Below are 22,544 nucleotides of genomic sequence, written 5' to 3'. Positions count from 1 at the left end.
CCCTAGCCAGCATGCTAGCTGGGGAATTCTGGGAGTTGAAGTCCACACATCTTAAAGTTGCCAAGGCTGAGAAACACTATTCAATCAGTCACAGTATGGCCTTCCTAAAAACACTGGCTAAGCATTCGTACTAGCAAATAGGTCCTTGGCTTACCAGTGCTAGTTTCACATTTTTGCCTTTAAGTTTTAGCATGACTACATTCCAGGGCAGAAGTGATATTTTGAAAGCCCAACCTCTATCGGACAAAAAAAAAAAAGAATGTCTCTTTATTTACAGCTTAAGCTGTCTAAAGAGACAAGACACCCATACAACATTTCTTACCTTTTCTTTTGGTTTCAGTTTTTTTCAACAATCAAGCCTCACATAGAATTAAGCTTGTTTTCACACTACAAGGATATCATTTTTATGTCTATAGAGCTCAAATTTGCAATGGGAAAAAGTGATATTTGTCACTTGTTTTACAGAGCCTCCTCAGCAGGAACAGTTACCTAAGGAGCCCAATAACATAGTTCAGATCTGATTTTTTTTTTGCTTAAGCAGCATTTTGACTGCTTTAAAAACACGACTGTCTTTGTCCTCTTAACTGTCCATTTTTGCATCAGAATATATATTTTTTTACCAGTCTGCCCATTCTCATCAAAGTTTATTTCCTCCAGCATGTAATGCCCCAGTTGCTTGTCTTCCTCACTGCTTCATAATAGTGATCTCCTTAGGAACAGAATTCGCTTCATAAAAGTGTTTGTTGCTTCGTGAATACAGTTATCTCAAGTAAAAACATGTAGGAAGGAAGCTTCCAGATTCTTTAGTATGTAACACAAACATAACTGGCTTCTTAAAAATCTGAGTGAAAAAAGAACACATATTTTAAAAATCAAGCAATAATATATTTTTGATTCCTGGATTCTTCTTAAGAAGTCTTAATCATGTAGTGCTCAAATATTGGGTTTATAAATTTCAGCAGAATCTTTGAAAGTCAGAAGAAGGCTGTAAAAATGGCTCTCTGCGTGTATGTGTTTTCCTTTCTTACCAAGCAACTTTTGGCCATGTTTAGCCACAACAATAGAACATGAAAAAAATGCTCCAAATCCAGGAAAAATGTCACAGGTTGTAATGCTGCTGTATCAATCACTTGTTTTGTTAAACAACAACTTCAAATATCAATATATTTCTCGTAGATCCCTTTGGAATGAAAGCATTCAATATGAGATTAAGGACAAAATTAAGAGTAACTGGAGTACTTTGGGCAGTTAGCCTATCAGCTCCTGCATCAGGCAAGTAACCTGGCAAACATGGTGATTTATTGGTTTGGAAAATAAGAGAACTATCACGTGCCTACTCAAGAGACAGGACTGTTGTACAAAATTAAAACTGAGTAGGGCAAAATCTCTAGCATACTGACACCATCACATTGGCACTGCTAATGGTAATTTTGTCCTTCAGCAACTTCCAACACCCGACCTTGCGCGCATACTTCATCTGTTCAGAGACGTCATCCTCAGATATTGCCTCAGCTGAGCTTCACCTTTGCAGCCTGGCAGCCAGGCACAAGTTCTGGAAAAAGGCAGCTCTTCTTCAGACAAAGGACATCCATGGAAGGAGTAGACAACAATAGGAATGAGAAACGGAAAAGGGAAAGGGAAAGAGAGCAAAGCAAGAAGAATGCAGATTCCCTTCAGGTCTTGTTCTCATCGTACATGTCCAAGACAGGCTCGATCGAAGAGAAGTCATTCTCATAGACCAGGCTCCGAGGGGAGAGAGAATTACGGTGGAAAAAATGGCCACCTGCAAGAGAAGCAACAATTAAAAACTGTCTGTTACAAACAAGAGGAGAGAAATAAAAAGGAATGTGATTAATGACGTGTTGTCAATTCTTTGTTTTCATTCCATCTAAAATCATCCTGTAATTGAGCTCCATTTAATATTACTAGATTATAAGAACTGGTGAAAAATCAGAAAAAGCAACGTATTTGGATACATTGCACCTGGAAACACAAGAAAATATAGCTCATAAGACAGTAATTGATATCAAGAAGTCTTATAATATTCTCAATTAAATATAACTTTAAAAACAAATATGTTTATCAAATCGTAACAAACCCTTTTGGGTTGATCAAGATGACTAAGAATCTTCTTAGATGAAGATGGTATTATCCTATCTACTAGAACATACTTTAGCCAACTTTTATTTATATGGAACTTTTACCTTTCTACACAGTGTCAGATTGGAATATTCGTTTCATGTCTATTCTTCAAGAGATAATTAAAATTGTGTTTTTCCAACAATGGTATATGGAGGAGGAATCATAAGATTCAGGATACCATTTCAGCTACAAACTCCAAGTAAATCTTTATTCACCAGCCACTTCCCTTTTTTCTTCTACCATGTTCCTGATTCCCAACTAGATTGAATTCAACAAACAGTAACAATTGATTTCCTCTTGAAATTATTCCTACACTTCTGTAGCTTATTCAAAGCACTTCTAAGTGGTATTTGCACATCCTGCTAATAGATGATCCCCTTTCCGAGTCGCCTCCAGTTTCACCCCTAGAAAACCACAAATTAAAGTTCAGTTGAAAAGCAACAAAGCTCCTCGCAAATATTTAATTTTACCAGAATTTCTAAAAACAAATCCTGCTTGGTGGGGGTCTCTGTGTTAGCCCCTCTTTTCACTGCTATAAATAATTCCTTATATATCTCAAAAGCTTAATTCTACCACCCTCCCAATATATAACAAAGGTGACAATTATGTCCCTGCTAATAATCAACCAATCAGTCTTTTATTTATAATTAGCAAACAATATGCTAGATTAATATAGAATAAAATATTGGATTGGATGCTATCAGAGAACATCTTGGCCACTTAGCAGCCCAGATTCAGCTCTGGATACTCAACAATGGACTAATGTATAATATTATGTCACTTAGCTGAGACTGTATTCCACCATAAAGCATCTATGTTACCTTTATAAAGGTGGCCTTTGACTCAACACCACATGACAGACTCTGGGAGAAACTAGCCATTACATCAATCACTAGTTGTCTCCTTAAATTGATGACAGCATTGTACAATGGTGCTGTCATATAAATTAAGGGCAATTGCAATGGTGATATAACTGAACATAACCCCACCCAAAAAGGCATTAACCAAAGATATATTGTTGCCCCATTATTGTTTAATTTGTGTATTAACAACATGGTTGAGCATTTTTGATAAGCCAGAATTCCATCTTCCATCTTTTGCCCATTGCTCCGTTTCATTATTCCTTATGCTGACAATGGGGCCATTCTATCCATAACTCATGTGGGTATGAGTAAATGCCTTAAAATTATATTGTCATTGCTCTAAGGCAGTGTTTCTTAAAATTTTGCTCTCAGGAACCCTTCCCACTTTTACAAATTATGGAGGACACCAAAGGAGCTTTTGTTTGAATGGGTTGTATTTATCGATATTTACCATATTAAAAATTAAAATTGATGCATCATATAATATTTATTTATTGAATCATGTAAAAATAACATATTAAACCCATTAGATACTAATATAAATAAAATATTTTTCATGAAAAACCCTGTATTTTTTAACAAATAAAAAATAATAATGGGAAAAGTGACATTGTTTTAAATTTTTGCAAATATCTTCAATATCTGGCAAATAATTTTGATTTCATGGACCCCTGAGAGGGTCTTGGGGGATAGCCATGGGTCCTTAGAACACACTTTGAGAAACACTGCTCTAAGGAATACTGTACCTTGAAATTAATTACTCTAAAATGAAGGTTTTAGTATTCTCAAGAAAGTGTTTTAAGATTCCAATTGGTTGTAAGATCAACAGGAGACTTATTAAAGCAGGTCAAAACCTTTAAGCACTTAGGTGTTTTTTTTTCAGTCTTCCACCTGCTAGACTAATCAACAGAATGAGCTTAATCTAAGAGTTCGAAGAGCAACTTTTGTGATTATTAAACACACAAGTATGGTAATAACTCAGTCACTGTCATGATCACCGTTGCGATGCTTGTGACATCGCAACGGCTAGCATGACAATACAGGGAAATGGCACCCATGCACGCCCCCCCCCCCCAGTGATGATAGACGGACAGCAACACTTCGAAGTGAAGGAGGTACTTGACTCTCGCAAGCTGCGGGGCTCCCTCCAATACCTAGTAAAATGGAAACACTTCCCACACCCTGAGTGGGTCGCTGCCCGTGACATCCAGGCTCCCGACCTGGTCCGCAACTTCCATACTGCCTATCCCTCCAAACCCGCGGCTTGACTTTCTAAAGGGGGGCAGTATGTCATGATCACCGTTGCGATGCTTGTGACATCGCAACGGCTCGCATGACAATACAGGGAAATGGGTCCCTGGCGGATTAAGGCAAAAGGCAACCATGAAACAAAAAGAAAGCAACAGGTGCTGGAAACTAAGTAACAACCAAAGCTGGCGGCGCGGAAGACAAAGATACAAAGTTGCCAAAAGGTAATTGACAAAACAACAGGAGAGGCGCGCCCGGGCTGTCAAAGGGATTAAGAGCCTGATCGCCTGGCAATGAATCATTACCGTTCAGGAAGGCGATCGAGGCGACGCCTGGGGCACAGGGGGGCTAAACGACCTCTCACCTGACAAGGACGAAACCGGTGGGACTCGTGGGATGCACCTGGAATAAGGTGGGGTGGAGCACTGACCGGTGCGGGCTATTTAAATCCCGTTCCGGCGCGCTCCCCTCACTCTCAGCTTTTTAAAGGCATGCACTCTGTTTTCTCAATAAAGCCAGAACCTAAGCCTACGCTAGCGTCTGTGTCTTTACTGGTTAGCAGGCAGAGCCTGACAGTCACAGCACCAATTAAACTATTTAAAGCTAAAAATTCTGGATTTGATGTTATATGGTACTCAGATGTGCATCTATAAGGATATATCAACCTTGGAAGCCATCCAATCAAAATTCTTAAAAGTTAACACACATCCCTTTTTCAACTCTTAATGCTTTCATATGGCTAGAACTGGGCTGCACCTCTTTTGGGGCTTTATCATCTTAGATTCTGGTTGAAGCTAGTTCTTTTGGGAACTGGATGGGGAACAACAGGCTTCAGCTGAACCCTGGTAAGACGGAGTGGCTGTGGGTTAATGGCCCTTGGCTCCTAGGAATTTGCCATCTTTGGTTCTGGATGGGGTTGCACTGCCCCAGACAGATCCGGTGTGTAACTTGGGGTTCTCTTGGACTCATGACTCCTGCTCGAAGAGCAGGTGGCAGTCATGGCCAGAAGGGCCTTTGCACAACTTCGTGTTGTGCGCCAGTTATGCCCCTTCCTGGAGCGAGAGGCCCTTCGGTCAATCATGCCCTGGTTTTCTCCCATATAGACTACTGTAATGCATGCTACATGGGGCTACCCTTGAAGAGTATCCGGAAGCTACAGCTGGTCCAAAATGCAGCTGTGCGGGCAGTTTTTGGTGCCTCAAGATCAGCACATATTACTCCCTTGCTCCGCGAGCTGCATTGGGTGCCAGTTTGCTTCCAGGTCCAATTCAAGGTGTTGGTTATCACCTTTAAAGCCCTACATGGCATGGGTCCAGGTTACCTAAAGGAACGTCTCATCCCCATCACATCAACCCATCCCACCCGATCATGCAGAGGGGGCATGCTACAGTCCCTGTCTGCAAGAGAATTCCATCTGGCAGGGTCCAGGAGGCAGGCCTTCTCTGCAGCAGCTCCCGCCCTTTGGAACATCCTTCCCCCGGAAGTGAGGTTGGCCTCCTCTCTTCTGGACTTCAGGAAATGGCTGAAGACCTGGTTTTGTCACCATGACTGGAGTGGGGAGAGGAAGAGCCACTCTTGGGGCTGGTTAGTTCCCTAGTCCTGCCGGAACCGGTCCCGGTCCCCTTTGGGTGGAATTAGATCTGCCATCACTTGGATTTTATTATATTTTATATGTATATTTATTGATATTATTCTGATTTTATTGTATTTTATACTGCTTTATTGTGAACTGCCCAGGGTCCCCCAAGTGGGGGAGATGGGCGGTAATAAAAATATGACAAATAAACTAACAAACAAACAAACACTTGCAGTGTTCTTAAATTTTTAGTTACTGCAATTGCTGATCTCCCTAGGTTTAGCATCTTTCAGGATCAAAGTTTATTCCTGTACAGATGTACTCAAGTTTCCTAAGCAGCTTTTTATACTCTGACATGTATTCTTTAAGAAAGTTGAGCCCAAAATCATCACCACTCTGTTATGGATTCTGAGAACTCCAGTCTTCTTTTGCAATGATTGACCTGTCAACAAAGCTTAATAAATATTACATGTAGAAAGTTAGTACATTTCACAGCTCCATAAACTCTGATTAAGAAACACAACTAATTCAGTTCTAATTCTTATAACCAAGAGGAAAAAGGTTGCCCTTATTTCTGTAACAGGCTTTAGCAAAGATGAGGCAGGACACATAGATGGAATATTTTCCCAGGAAGAAAAATTGGAGTAGGAAATTCTATATATAAATCCTAATAGAAGTACCAAAAAAAGCAACACATACTATTTTGTTTCCATGTCCTTAACTTAAAAAAAACAGATTTTATTAGTTTAGGGCAGAGACTCTCAAACTGTGTGTCATGACTCCCTGGGGTATCACAAGGAACTTTGAGAGTTATTTAGAGATAGATAAACCCATGGGCCTAGCTATCTGTCAAAACCATTCATCAAACTCAGCAGTTTTATTTATTATCTAGTTATTTCATTTTCTAGTAATAAGGCTTGATTACTTATTGCTGGTAAATTCCCTCTTATACTTGGAGATATTTAGGTTTTGCAGATACTCAACCATCAGATTAAGAACCAAAAAGAGAAGTGAGAAAGTCTGTTTAGCTGCTGAAAATCCACATCCATATAATACTAGGGGCACAGAGAAAGGAGTATGGTACATACAGTCAGGACCAGAAATATTAGAACAAGGATAACTGTTTTGGCATTTGGCCTCTGTACACCACCACACTGAAGTTGAAAGGAAACACACCCAGATGGGAGTGAAGTCAGGACTTTCAGCTGTAATTCAAGGGGTTTGACAAAAGTGGGGCACTAACCTTTCAGGAAGTACAGCCAGTGGCATACACACACCCATCATTGGTGGCTCATAAGTAATGGAACAAACCAACATCATTACAAACATAAGGATCGCCTTTAATACCTGGATGAAAATCCTTTGCAGTCAATGACTGCCTGAAGTCTGGAACCCATGGACATGACCAAATGCTGAGCTTCCTCCCTTGAGATGCTTTGCCAGGCCTTCACTGCAGCTGCCTTCAGCTGCTGCATGTTTGTGGGTCTTTCTGCCTTCAGTCTTGTCTTCAGTAAGTGAAAAGCATGCTCTATTGGGTTGAGATCAGGTGACTGACTTGGCCATTGAAGAACATCCCATTTCTTTGCCTTGAGAAACTCTTGGGTAGCTTTTGCTGTACATTTTGGGTCATTATCCATCTGCAATATGAAGCGGCATCAGTTTGGCAGCATTTGGCTGAATTTGAGCAGAAAGTATAGCCCTGTACACTTCAGAATTCATCCTGCTGCTTTTATCAGCAGTCAGGTCATCAATAAACACCAGTGACCCGGCTCCATTGGCAGCCATACATGCCCATGCCATAACACTGCCTCCTCCGTGTTTGACAGATGATGTGGTATGCTTTGGATCATGAGCTGTTTCTTTCCTTCTCCATACTTTTCTCTTCCCATCATTCTGGTGCACATTAATCTTGGTTTCACCAGTCCAAAGAATCTTATTCCAGAATTGGGCAGGCTTTTTTAGGTGTTTGCTGGCAAAGTCTAATCTGGCCTTTCTGCTCTTGAGCGTTACCAGTGGTTTGTACCTTGTTGTGAAGCCTCTGTATTTACTTTCATAAAGCTGTCTCTTGACTGTAGATGTTGACAATGACATGCCTACCTCCTCAAGAGCATTCTTGACCTGGCTAGATGTTGTGAAAGGCTTCCTCTTCACCATGAGCAGAATTCTGTGGCCATCCACTTTAGTTGTCTTCCGTGGTCTTCCAGGCCTTTTGCTGTTGCTGAGCTTGCCAGTTAATTCCTTCTTTTTCAGGATGTTCCAAACTGTTGTATTGGCCACTCCCAATGTTTTTGCTATCTCTCTGATGGGTTTGTTTTCTCAGCCTAATGATGGCCTCTTTCACTCGCATGGACACCTCTTTGGACCTCATGTTGAGAGTTCCAGTGAACAGCTACCAAATGCAGATGGAACATTCAGAACCACCTCCAGGCCTTTTATCTGCTTGATTGGTCATGGGGTACCCAGGAAGCAGGCCACACCTGGCCATGCAGCTGCTTGTCAGTCATTCATTCCATTACTTATAAGCCACCAATGATGGGGGTGTGTGTATGCCACTGGCTGTACTTCCTGAATGGTTAGCGCCCCACTTTTGTCAAATCCCTTGAATTACAGCTGAAAGTCCATCTGGGTGTGTTTCCTCTCAACTTCAATGTGGTGGTGTACAGAGGCCAAGCACAGCCTCGTGTGGTGCAGGGTGGTAGGCAGAAGTATTGCAACCGAAACTCTCCTCACAACCCAAGTTCGATCCCAGCAGAAGCCGGATTCTCGAGTAGCCGGCTCAGGTCGACTGAGCCTTCCATCCTTCCGAGGTCGGTAAAATGAGTACCCAGCTTGCTGGGGAAGGTGACAACTGGGGAAGGCAATGGCAAACCACCTCGCTATAGTCTGCCAAGAAAACATCGCAAAAGCGGCATCCCCCCAAAGGGTCAGACGTGACTTGGTGCTTGCATAGGGGACCTTTCACCTTTCACACACACAGGCCAAATGCCACCCAGAGTCCCTCTTCTGGGGGAGATGGGAGGTGGCTAAATATGAGTAATAAATAAATAAATAAATAAAACAGTTATCCTTGTTCCAATATTTCTGGCCCTGACTGTAGTTTAACAATGAGTGTTTTCATTGATAAACTAAGTCTGTAGACCTTGGCAAATTAATAACATGAAATCCAATGATGAATGAACGAATGTTATATGTAGCCACATAAAAAGCTTTAAGAGTCCAGCACTCATTCTAATCTCAAAAGAGCAGCAACTACACAGTTAGGCTGTTTTGGTTTTGCTTCAGTGTAATGCTTCCTACAAACAATTTAAAAAGGCTTATACTTTTCTTTTAACTAGAAAAAGGAATCTAGGGGCAAATGAATGTATTTATTTATACATACTGTCTGTATAGAACTAAAAAATAGGCTCCACAATCATTTGTGCAATCCTCATTACAGATCAAGTTAATTCACTAGCCCTTTTGATGTTAAAAACAAAGATGTGCCCCTCCCATCTGCAATTTTTGGGAAGGCAGCTCCTGTAATGCCGTTCAAAGACTATGCATGATCCTCAGTCTGGAAAAAGTGCACCTTGGCTTTATGGGATATGCGCTGGTTCTGTTTGCTTGGTTCAAGCGACCGTGTCATCCACTTCCCTGGGAAATTCTCTCATTCCCTTGCACTGGCAGCATATGGTTTGCCAATGCCACAGTAAACGAAACAGCCATTTTCATCCTGTTGACTTCTCCAATGAGGCTGAGAAACTTCCATTCCTGATTTTTTTTCCCCCATGAAATAATGGATGATGGGTGTATGGCTGGAGGGCTGGAAAAGGGCAAATGTTGTTTCTGTCTTTAAAAAGGAGGAAGAGGCCCAGGTAACTACAGACCTATCAGCTTGATGTTGATGCCAAACTCTGAAACAGAGGATTAAGCAGTCCATGGTGAACATTTAGAAAATGATACATTGCTTTTCAGGAGGCAAAATTATTTTATCAAAAATAAATCAACATGATCTTTTTTGACAAAGTGACCAGTTTAGTTGAACACAGGAGTGCAGTGGGCATAATATACCTTGAGTTCAGCAAAGCATTCAAAGCTCTCATGAACTTGTAGGAGAGAAAATGACAAGTGCTGGACTATGCTATTATTACATGGATCCATAATTAGCTGAACAATCAAACTCAGAGCCTGTATATAAAAAGTTTTCAATCAAGCTGGAAAATCAAGTGGCATACTGCAGGGCTCTGTGCTCTTCAACATATTTACTTGGATGAGGAGTTAGAAAGTATGCTTACCAAAACTATAAGAAGAGCAAGTATCTTAGAGGATAGTATCAAAATTCAGGAAGAACTTAATGAGCTGAAACAACAGGCAGGAATCAGCAAGAAGAATTTCCACAGACACAAATGTAGAGTTCTGCATTTGGTGAGGAAAAATCTAAGGCCTGATTATAGGATGAGGGAGGACCACCATACTGGGGAGATGAACATGTGCAAAAGATCTGGGTGTTTTTGTGAATCACAAGCTGCACATGAGCCAACAGTGTGATGCAGCTACAAAAAAGTGGATCGCAACCCAAGCTGCATCAATAGAAGTAGTGCATCAAGATCAAGAGACGTCATCATTCCTTTCTATTCTATATTGGTCCGACTGCACCTAGAGTTTTGCATCCAGTCCCCCAAAGGTTGGAAGTGTTAGGTATATTTAGCCTGTAGAAGAAGAGACTCCAGAGAAAGATATCTGAAGGATATATCATGTAGAAGATGGGACAAAATTGTTCCGAGTTGTTCTAAAATGCACAGGTATACGATGGGGGATACTTAGTTTGGCAACAGGCCTTGTGAAAAAAGATCGTACACCAGTATCTGATCACAAACCTAATATTAGCCAGTGATATGAGATAGCTGCAAAAAAAGGCAAATGCAAGTTTAGACTGTACAACAAGAAATATAGTCCAATTCAAAAGAAGTATTATTTTCCCTTTCTTTTGCATTGGTCAGGCCTCACCTTGATTATTGTGCCCAGTTATTTTTCAGTCCATACTCTGGAATGATTAAGAGAAAGTAGAGCCAGTGCACAGAAAGGCAATGTGGATAATCAGGGAACTAAAAGGTAAATTCTCTGAAGAGAGGCTGAAGGAATTTTAAAGGTTTATCCTTTGGAAGTCTGAGAAGAGAGAAAGGCTGTCACAAAGAAGTTTTTCAAGGCCTGCTCTCTATCATCCTATAGGGCAAGACAGAGAATAATGAATGGCAGATTCCACTTGAACAATTTGACAATCTAACTAAAGTTTGTTACTGTCACTGGATGTTTTCACTGGGGAGCCATTTATCAGGGATGCTTTAATTGGGTTGCTGCACTGATCCAGGTTTGGCCCAAAAGGCCTCTTCCAACTTGGTTCCTATGCCATACATTTATTTATCTATTTGGTTTTTCCTCTGTATACACTATTTATTTTAAATAAACCATGGCCTGTGACCCCTTTGTCTTTAGGTCATTTCACCTGCACCTCTGTGTAGCACTAGTCCTTTAAAACATTTCCCCAAACTCCCAGTATTTCACCTTACTGTGTCTCTAAAAAGCCTCTTATTCAATTACAGGCAAAGCTGGAGAAAACAAATTTCTGCCACAATTTACTCTGTCTGAACTGATTTCAGAGGATTATTTTTCACTGCCAAGAAAGCACCGTTATGGGCAAAATTGCAACCTAGCCACAGGCAGTTTTCCTGGTATTTATGATGGACTATAAGCCCACTTGTATAGGGCAGTATGAAAAATGTTTTCATTAAATCTTAGATGAACCCATTTATAACTTTGCTGTTATAAATATGCTTATTATGTCTTAAACTGTCATCCTACTCTGGGTCTTGCTCTCCCCTCAGCAACTTCAATTAGTTAAATGTTCTAAACAGCTTAGTAAGGAAAAAAATTGTTTACAGATAGGACATTCTCTTTAACATGATGACACAATGTAAGACCACCTCATGAGGCACTCATGAGGCTTAATGATTTTGCTTGTTTCCTTAAAATGTTCTTAGCTTATTTATTTGATGTGACAACTTCTCTTAATAGTTTAAAAATGTGTATTAAACAAGATGGCTACTATTCCAAAGAAGGTGAAACCACAAGAGTTCTGGGAGCATGGTATGACAGGGCTCCAGCTTTGTCTGTGCAAGCCCCCCAAAGTGAACCTTTCAGATTTGATCACAACACACCATTTGAAAACCGTGGCCTAAAGGGTTTATGAAGTGTGACTGACAAAATCCCTCTCCTCCAAAGAATGGCAGACAGGCATATTAGATGCAGATGATGAAGATCAGTTGATGAAGATATATAAGCAGTATGCAATTTGAACCTTACCAAAATTCTTTCTATGACCCAAGTGCCAAAATATACCATATGTTATGTTGTAGAACACTAACTACTTGCTCTTTTTCTATGGATCTGTCAATCATTAACTTGCATAAAGTTTTATTTTTGCGCCTCAGAAACACTGATTGTACCAGATATTCTGAATACCAACATCTAATTTCTTGAGATTAGGTATCCAACTTCGTTGCAGCATAGCAAACTAGTAATGGTGACCAACTGATCTTCGTCATCTGCATCTAATATGCCTGTCTGCCATTCTTTGGAGGAGAGGGATTTTGTCAGTCACACTTCATAAACCCTTTAGGCCAAGGTTTTCAAATGGTGTGTTGTGATCAAATCTGAAAGGTTCACTTTGGGGGGCTTGCACAGGCAAAGCTGGAGCCCTGTCTTACCACGCTCTTCCTCTGCCTGAAGAAGTCAGCTATGTGTTCTATTCACTGACTGATTCTTTTGATTATCATAGGCTCTGGACTTTCAAGATCTATCAAGTCTGCTACTGTCTATTGTGTTCGCTCACTCCACCCATCTTTTCTTCCCCCACTTCCCATTTTTACCCTCTCCTCACTATAGGCCCCAGGTTCTAGTAGTGTTACCCATTTAGCCTGCTCTCACTTTCCTTCTCTTACCTGCCTTCTCTTGGTTTCCCTCTATTGGCTTAAATTACAGGACTCAAGTTCTGAAAGTAATTATGGCAGCAGAGACAAAAGAACTGAGTGAAGATTCAGGACTTAGGGATTTAATTGTGTAGTGTCAGTGCCACAAGACCAGGGTGTCATAGATTACAGATAGTCTAGAACACATAGAATCTAGAACACAAAGTCTAGAACTCTTGGTTGCTTCTTTCCTGGCTGGGGAGAGAAGAAATAAGGCAGAAGAAGAAAAGGTGGCAACGGGCAGAGTGGGTGAGAATGGGCAGTGGTTAGTGTGACAAATTTCAGAAGTCTGAGGGACATCCTAGACAGATACTGCTACATGTAGACCTTGCTTACCGACTGCCTCATTCAGTGACCGTTCAAAGTTACGACGGTGCTGAAAAAATAACTTTACGACCAATGCCCACATTTATGACCTCCACAGCATCCCTGTCACGTGATTGCCATTACTGTCAGTATGGGTTGTCCTGTGCCTGACCTATTGTTTTTCTCCCCACTCCCATTACAGAGCAGAGAGACTGGAGAGGAAGGGATTACAAGAGAGTAAGCAGGCACACAGTGGGGAATACCCCAGGCTGTTTGTGTAGCACACTTGGGGCTACTGGCACCAGTGCATTCCTTTTGATGTGTATTCCCCATTGTGTGCCTGCTTACTCTCTTGTAATCCCTTCCTCTCCAAAGAATGTAAATAAAAACATTAATTCCCTTCTTGCTAATTATCCCAGCACCAGGGTGAGCTTTCCAAAGGCGAGGGAGTGGGGGAAAAGCACAGTCACAGTCACATGATTTCCCAATTAGCAATCACTTCACTTAACGACAGAACTGCCGATTCCAATTGTGGTCACTAAATGAGGACTACCTGTATTGTGAAACCAAAATAATGAACTATAAAATAGAGGAGTCAGCTAGACCAGGCAGAACAGGAGCAAGTTGTGACAGGGCCACAGTTTTGCATGTGCAGCTCTGATGGCTTGCACGCAGAATTGCCCCGTGTAAAAAGCTCATACAACTGAAGAAAGTTTAATTATTTCAGTAGCTATTGATATCATTACGATTATCAGTATTATCAATATTCTGGAGGGTGTCCCACTAATTTATCATTATTTTAGGAGGTCACAGTACTACACATTTTTAGAATTAAATTATGCAAGTATCTTTATTTGAGATTATTATTGTAAGGCGCTTTGGAAGCATTAGCCAGTGCAACATTGAGATAAGCACCTGATTTCTGTACTACCTAATGCTTTGAAAGTGTTAATCATAGGAAACGATAATGTGAAACGTGGCACTTTCTCCTCTCTACTAACTCAGAGTGTGTTTGCTGTCACAGCTCCTATAGAGGTCTTAGCAGTTCAAGATCAAACTTAGGAAATGCTTTCTTAACCACACCTATCAAAATCAAAGAGTTTTTGAAGCAGGTTTGTTCTGTATCATTTAAACATTAAAAGCCTTAATGGAGATGATGCAATTGCTATCAATTAATAAGGCAGTACTGCAAATGCACGCCATGAAACAATTACATTGGTTGCAGTCACAAATACTGCTAAAAGCCATAATATAACTTGCAACTTAAACACTCTTCAAACAACTAGATATGGATTTAAAAGCCTCTTGTAAGATGCTCAGAGGAGTTCAGCATGGATCTCGGAGGTTCTCTCTACATAGCTACACAATGCTTTCTCTACAAAATCAGAGTAATCATTTAATATGATGAAGTCTAACCTTCCTGAAATGGTTGTTGCAAGAAATCTAGGAAATATTCTGGCCACATTAAAAAGAGCTATAGAATGATTCTTTTTGTATAAGAAAAATCATAGAATCCTTTCTCAATGTCCTCTATATGGCTTTCTCAACTTTTCAAAATGAAAATCCCTGCTTCTTCTTTGATATTTTTCTCAACATTTCCAAGGTCATTTTGAAATATTTATGTTAGTTAAATTTCAAGACACTTCATTTTTAATTATAAAGGCTGCCTTCTCACCTGAAAGCTTTTTGACAATAACTTTTTAACATAGATTTTGCCTCCTCTCCCAAGTTGAAGAAGTGTCTTGAGGTTTCACTTTCCAATCTTTCTTGGAAAATAATTCAATCCTATTACAAGGAAATTAGCTTTTAATGGAAAAATACAGTGATAATGTTTCAATAAATGAAATAAAGTACTATATTTGAACAAGTGCACAATGACTGTGAATCTTCCAATTCATGCCTTGGTGTCTGCCTCATTCAGTGGTCACTTGTATTAAATCTAATCTTAGATTTGGCTGGAGATCAGTACTCTACAACTGTACATTAATGAGGATGCTACATTTTTTTAATGAATTGAAGGATTGTATTCTGTCTGAAGAAGCAACTACATGTTCCTGTGGTGAATGGCCTAGAACTGCATACACTTCAGAAATTAGTACCTGGGATAGATACAGACTTCCAGAATTATGTAAAAGAAGAGTAACTGGACAAGTTCTTTTATGAAATTAAGATTTCACACTACATTTGTGCAATGTCAGGAAGATTCAGTATGAGCCACTTGGAGAATAATTCAATATATAGAAATATCACATAAGGAACAATTAAGTTAGTAATCTGTCAATGCTATCATCCTTGCCTTAAAATGACTTAAACTAAATCCGTGATAAAAGCTAAATAGACTGAACTCTTTTGTTCACTCAAATTGAGTTTATGACAGTCCAGTGTATCATATTTAAGGGGCAAAGAAAATAGGTACTGTATATTATCAAAGCACAAAGACCAAATATCATTGAATGAGAGCACTGTAAGAATGTACAAAAGCAGCAAGTAAACATAAGTATGTATTTTGGAGATTAGTAATATAGTACTTATGAGCACCGCTGTACCAGACCACCAGCTCCCCAGTTTTCCTATGGTGGAGGAGTGCATTTGTTTTGGCAGTAACACTATCATTTATATATTCAGATCCTTGGGCAAATTATTCATCTTTCTGTGACTAACCATAACCACCATGGCAGCCATTTTCTGCATGAGTACTCCCCCTGTGGCAACCATTTTGGTATGACAATTTTAAACTTGTAAATGTGCCCAGTGACCCTCCCCCCATGAAACAATCTTGCCTGGCACGGAGTGGGTACCCCATATTAAATGGCATATTACATGTTTGTATTGCTTTAGTGACAATTTTTTTTCATCTAGTAATATTACAGTATCCATTATTGTACATATACTGGAGACACTGAAATGGGGATTTCCCTTCTCCTCTCTGCTAAGAGCAGCTCTGAGAAACTATTACAGTCATCCCTCTCCCAATGAACTGTTTTTCATTTGCAACTGTTTTTTATTGGATTCCAGCTAGTGCTGTTTTATGGAATTTCTAGGACCATGTTGTGTTTTAGAAAAATATGTGCATGGTCTACTTTAATAGGATCAGCCTGAAAGGTTTACCAGATTAGGAAACAGACACCTTTCATTGCAATATGGTTAAATAATATAGAAGAGTCAATCTTGGGCTAATTTTTTCAAAAAATTTATTGATCATTTTCTTAATACAAAGCTTTAGCATTAGTAAATTATGAAAACACAGTGTACCAACAGATTCTTGTTACATTATCAAAAAAATGATACATAGAAATAAGCACTTTCTCCCTGCAGCAGCTGGTTAGATTGTATCTTCAGTACCATTCAGCTCTGTAAGAAAGAAAGAAAGAAAAAACAGAATATTAGTAATAATATTGTATTGTTAATAAAACTGTCAAATGTTCAAAAACAGCTATGAGCAGAGTTATTTTGAGGTAAAAAACAGTGCTTTCAAGTCAATGGGAAGGAAGATAAACCTATTCTATTCTGTAAATATAAACCCACGGACATTAGGAGTTAAATATAAAAAAGCAGCTTCAGAAGATAATAAAATGATGATTTTGGGAAGGTGCATTATTTATTTTTATTTTAATATATTTTAATACTGATTGTCATACAATAATATTGAAGCTGTTATTATCAAAACAAAAACACAATGATAAAAATTAAAATTAGTTACTATAAAAACTTATGCATTAGAAAGTAGATGGAAAGGAGATTTAAAATAAAGAAAATCATCCATGACATTTGCTGAGGTAAAGTCTATGATAGCCAGCCTCACATAGATTGGGAGGGAGCTATTCTGAGGAGCAGGTGCTACCACAAAAAAGCCTGGTGTGAGTAATCTTAAATTGCAGAACACAGAGAAGCACCTCTTCTGAAGATTTTAGTGATTGTTCAGCCTATAATGATAGAGGCAATTTGCAAGATAACCTGGTCCCATACTTTTTATTTATTTATTTATTTTCTATCCTGCCGTTATTATTTTTATAAATAACTCAAGGCAGTGAACATATCTAATACTCCTTCCTCCTCCTATTTTCCCCACAACAACAACCCTGTGAGGTGAGTTGGGCGGAGAGAGAGGGACTGGTCCAAGGCCACCCAGCCGGCTTTCATGCCTAAGGTGGGACTAGAACTCTCAGTCTCCTGGTTTCTAGCCCGTTGGCTTAACCACTAGACCAAACTGTCTCTTTAAAAACTTTTGGTTTTTACATGACAATGGGAAACCAGTGAACCTGGCTCGGTAATTTGCAGCAGAGATACAATATGTATAGTAGTATCTGCTAAAATTATTATATTGCATGACCACCAACTTTAGTAATTAGTGGCTGAAACTTAAAGTGAAGATGTACTGGCCTAGATAATCTATTGTGATTTCTTACCAGAAATTTTACTGGACTACTTCTAAGACTAGCTAATGAAAAAATTCCCACTATTTAAAAAAGTGATAGTTTGTAAGAGAAAATTGGGGAAAAAATATTTCTCATTGCCTGTTCGTATATTTCCTACATATAGCTATGCTATGTAAATAAGCCTTGGGTTATTTCACATGCATGCTTTTGGAAGGTGGACCAATGTAAGTAGACTGAGAACAGGATCAGGGGAAACTCACATAAACCTACTAGTATATGTCTAACTGGAATAGAAATCTGAATAAAATGTTGCCCTTACAGCTTCTTTATTCTTTCTATAGGTATTCTGATAGATTCACTTTTTTGTTATTATAATGATAAATAAAACTCTTGTTAGCTTTCCATGGATTCGAACAGGCACTTGTATGTTTTCTCTCTCCCAGACCTGCCATCAACTTATCCTTGATAGTAAGCATGATAATTCACAAGCTGAACTAAAAGAGAGGGGTGTTTCTGTAGATATACCTACATGTATATCTAAAAAGAGAAGAAAGTAAAAAACTAAGTGTGCCAAAAGACAAAGGTAATTTCACTATAGTTGACGTTTCCTTTTGAAGTGTCTATCTGCAGATGTTCAAAGCACTGAATACACAACTGAAATGGTAGGAAAATACTATTTTGCATTAATATGCAAATTTATCTTCTACTTGATGCTTCTCTGCAAATCTGTCATGCACACAAATGCAGTAATTTGTACAGTTACTTACTCATTAGCATTTAAGCTTGCAGTGGCTTTGATGATCATGTAGCAGAGTGTCAGGGCACTTAGGAGGCCAAAGCTGGCAATAATAAACCATTCTTCTGTTGACAAAGGAAAGGGAGGAAATCACTCGTGGAAGAAGGCTTATGTCGATGAAAACACAGCCCTCAAAGATCAGAAGCAGAAGACAAACATTCTAGTCATGAGGCACCAGGAAGTGAAGCTCCAGAGGAAAGCAGAAGTTTAGCAACGGAAGATACTAGGTGGAGAAGGGCAGCCAAAAAGTTACGGGGAGAAGTGAAGAAAGTAGGCAATATACTTGTAGACTGATTAGCAGAGCCCAACGATTAGTTTTGAACGACTTGCTAATGCAAATGCAAAGTAAAGAAAGTAGAAGCAAAAGTTTTACCTGCAATTAAAGACTGACAAAATTGATCATCCCCAAGTAAGCCCTGTACAGTGTTTAGGAGCATACACATATGACATGGAACCTGTAACTGTTCTTTGTCTACTTTACATAACTCTTTTAAAGGCAGAATTTCATGTAGAATCAATAATAATGCACAAAATAAATTCTAGTTTTAATCTAATGTAAGGCTACTTTGCAAAGTACTGTGTGTGTGTGTGTGTGTAATTTTAACTGGCTGGTACATAAAAATATCTGACCATATTTTAAAAACAAAACCTGAAAGCTTTTAGATAGCAATAACTAAAATGCTTCATTTTTTAAATTATCATCATCTCTATGTCTGCATGACCAGGACAGCAAACAAGACTGAAACAAATTACTATACTTGCTTTTAAAGGTGTGTTTTGGTGAATTGCTTTTAACCACTGAGATTTAACCTATATTTAAAAATGCAAATCTATTCTATTTCTATGTAATTTTTTTAAAAAACAGGCTGGCAAGTCATTTTCTAAGCATAATGTAAGCATGCAAGACATTTTCAAGAAAAATGGTAATATGGTGGTCATAACTTGACTACTCATTCTGAACTTAGCAGAGCTATCCCTGTCTATGATTATAGAATTGAGGCTGTAGGAAGAATAAACCTCTACTTTCAAGCTAGATGTTTTCCTTGTAAAAATGAAATGAAAAATAAGACTAAAATCATAATGCTGTAAGTAAAGCTTTTCAGCACTACAGATCGAATTTTTACAGAAATCCTGTATGACAAAGACTTTTGTAACCCGCTTGCATGAAATATGCAAACATTAGTGGAAGCAACATTTCCCTTCTCAAACTGCTTGGCAGTCTTCCAAACTACCAATTCCCCCCTCTTTCCACTCTCAGAATAAGAATTCAGTTTCAACAAATGAAATATATTCAATTAGTAAAAAACTAGAGCTCTGTAAAGATTCCATTCGAACATAATTTGACCATGTCTCCAAATTAATGTAACTTTTTGAATCAGACTGAAGACTCAAATCAGAGCTGATCTGTATACATTTGTAAAACATGCCAAAGCTCACAAAGTTGCCTAGCAGGGACTACAAGGATTTTTAACGGATACTACAATTTCCTTTCCTTCAGTATTAACTAGTAAACTGAAAGAGAAGTCATGTGTTACTGCTGAATTCATAAGGCTCATAAAGTATTTTGGACTTTTTAGAGAGCAGAGTGGGTGCTTTTACTAAACGGTTGCCATAGAGGAAAAGGCTTAGAAAAAAAATTCATTTTTCAGAAGGCAAGATACTACTACTACTACTACTACTACTACTACCACCACCACCACTTTATTAAACTGTTGAGGGTCAGAAAAAAGTAACTTAGACAAGAAATTGTGTACAAGGTAAAAGTGGAGCCTTAGCAGCAAATCACCCCACAAGTGCAGTACCTATTTTTTTGCAAAAGGCAAACTAGTAATGCTTTGAAAACACCAACCCACATCAAGATACATACAAATTCAAAGGAAGAACACTCAGAGCATATAGACAATATTTTGTCAGTTTTGTTGTTTGTTTTTTGCTTATAGATCTTAAGGATGTCAACAGGTCACATGGAATATTCAATCCTTGCCCCTTTCAGATATTTAAATAGCCCAAGATGTGACTGACCAACCTCACTGTTAAGGAATATGATAAATATCTCCTTGTAGGAGTGATGTGTTCCCCCCATCAAGTCCATTCCCCAAGTCATACTTTCCACTGGATGCAATTATTTCAGGGCTTGTGAGTTGGCCATGGTGTGGTCCTAAAGCGTGCAACAGTTTTCCCCTAACAAAAACCAAAGTAGATGTTGTACAGTACGCCTCTTGCCACACTCATTGGTCTCTGGTTTAATAGAGTACCCCTACTCGATCTACTAATTTGAGTAGATAGGCAATTCGGGTCTTTCAAATGACTCATTCCTTCGCTGCTCCAGCAGAAAGCTGTTCTTTCACATTCATTCCCATGTCATCAACTCTGATAAAATTTCTGCCACAGTTCCTTTCTATGTTAAGTCAGTCCACTATTTGATTCTTTCATTACCATAAAAAACTTTCTGCATTATTTCAAATGTCACAGATCCACAATGAGGCTATATAGAGAAAGTCTAGAAAGTCTACCAATTGCCATTTTCTCCATTCTAACATCTGCTTGGCTTGTTCCAGCAAGAATATGAAATACATTGGATTTAACTGGCTTCAAACAATTTGTGATAATTTAGCAGATGTTGTTCAATAATTGGTCAATTTTTGTTGAATGAGTGGATTGTCAGTGTATAATCAGTACCGGACTAACAAAGCCAAGAGTTTCTAATGGTTGCTGGGTGTGCCCCATTTGGAGTTTCTGGGATAGTGGAGCTCAAAACACTGACCTTGTTTCTCAATTTATTTTTGATCTGGGGTCACTCTGAAGTATACTAGTTTTATATAGTGATTCAATCATATCCCATTCCAGTTAAGGTTTAATTTCTGATCTGTGTTTTGACTGTGCAGATGGAAGAGGCTAACCTAAGTCTTACTTGTATTTTATTTAATTTGACTGCCAGCATAACAAGTGGTCAGTTTTTCTAATGCTTGTATCACTGTCTTTAATCTAAATAAACCTCCTTGTTGCACTGTTATAGCTAGACAATCATCAAAGATGAAGCTACTTCTATTTGAATGGATTAGTTGATCATTCACATAAACATTAAGAGAGGAGTGGTACAAGCACATTTCCTTCTGATAAGCCATTCCACTAAATATACTGTTGGTTGCATTTGCCTTCAAGCTCTACACCAAAGTGACAATTTTGATGGTATTTCTGGATATTTTGTATTAGTTCAAAATCCTGTGTCAAATTGTACACCTTGCACAGTAACGTGATGATTAACAGGGTGACATGCTGCCAAGTGATCAAAACTGTATGGGTGATTTGGGATAGGAGGGAGATTGGCTAAAAGCTCTTTGGACCTGAAGGATCTCTGCCCAGTTTCAACAATGCTACAACACTGATTGTCTCCATGTCTTGAATATTTGTTTTAGACACTGCTGAACCATTCCAAGAACTATTTTATGATGCCCTGCCCAAGGTGTTTTATTCGCTCAGTTTGCAGATCATTAATGCCAGAAACTTTACCATCATATGCTTCATGAAATTTGCTACTTCTACTACTGTAAAAAGGTCTTTAAAATACTCATTTGTTTCATATTCCTGCCATTTCTTTTTCTGTATTCTGTTTGGAGACTTGGGTAATTGGTGTGCCAGTTCATTGGCTGTTACATTATGATGTTGTTCCATCTTCTCTGGGCCTTTGTTCATCTTTCTAATTGTACTCCAAACTTTCTTCTTGTTGTGGGTTATGGCTATGTTCTCAAGTCCTGTCATATCCTAAATCATTTTTAATGAACATTAACATGGCTGTAAACTCTTCTCCTGTAGGGACAGTATTTTCTGGTGTTGTATATTTGGAAATAGTTATAATCTATAGTAGGTGAATGAAATATAAGATCATGGATATAATGGTGCCACAGCTTTGTGATATAAGTGCCAAAGTTTAATACTTTTCTGAACCAAATCTTAGATCTATAATTGCTATGTCAAGATGAGATGTGAAATATTTTCAGTTAAGTTCTTTTTGAAACTGAACTGATGTCGAGAAGTTATTATCTTTGGAGTATTTACTGGATGAATCTGAACAGCAACAGAGGGTATTGAGAATGTAGAACTGGGTCTAAAACAACTTACTCTTAACTGATGAAATATTACTGCTGACAAAGATCAAATTCAGATCATAGTGTTATTTCTATCAACAACAGGATCCTGACACAGATACCCCTCCTGTGTGGGTACTCCTCAATC

General features: G+C 38.8%; 1 protein-coding gene across 1 annotated transcript in view; it reads right to left on the bottom strand.

Moving 5' to 3' along the window:
- Positions 1 to 16,313: 16,313 nt before the first annotated feature.
- The window catches only part of RNF130 (ring finger protein 130), a 52,589-nt gene continuing 46,358 nt past the window's right edge, over positions 16,314 to 22,544 (bottom strand). Inside the window, exons 8-9 of the mRNA XM_063292219.1 lie at positions 18,283 to 18,376; positions 16,314 to 16,490 (exon numbers count right to left, since the gene is read on the bottom strand). Of these exons, the coding sequence (XP_063148289.1) occupies positions 16,475 to 16,490; positions 18,283 to 18,376 (110 nt within the window). The 3' untranslated portion in view covers positions 16,314 to 16,474. The remainder of the gene's footprint in view (positions 16,491 to 18,282; positions 18,377 to 22,544) is intronic.

This window comes from Candoia aspera, chromosome 2, assembly GCF_035149785.1.
Source record: "Candoia aspera isolate rCanAsp1 chromosome 2, rCanAsp1.hap2, whole genome shotgun sequence".
In the NCBI taxonomy this organism is placed as follows: Eukaryota; Metazoa; Chordata; class Lepidosauria; order Squamata; family Boidae; genus Candoia; species Candoia aspera.
This window is presented reverse-complemented; position numbering and strand designations above follow the sequence as displayed.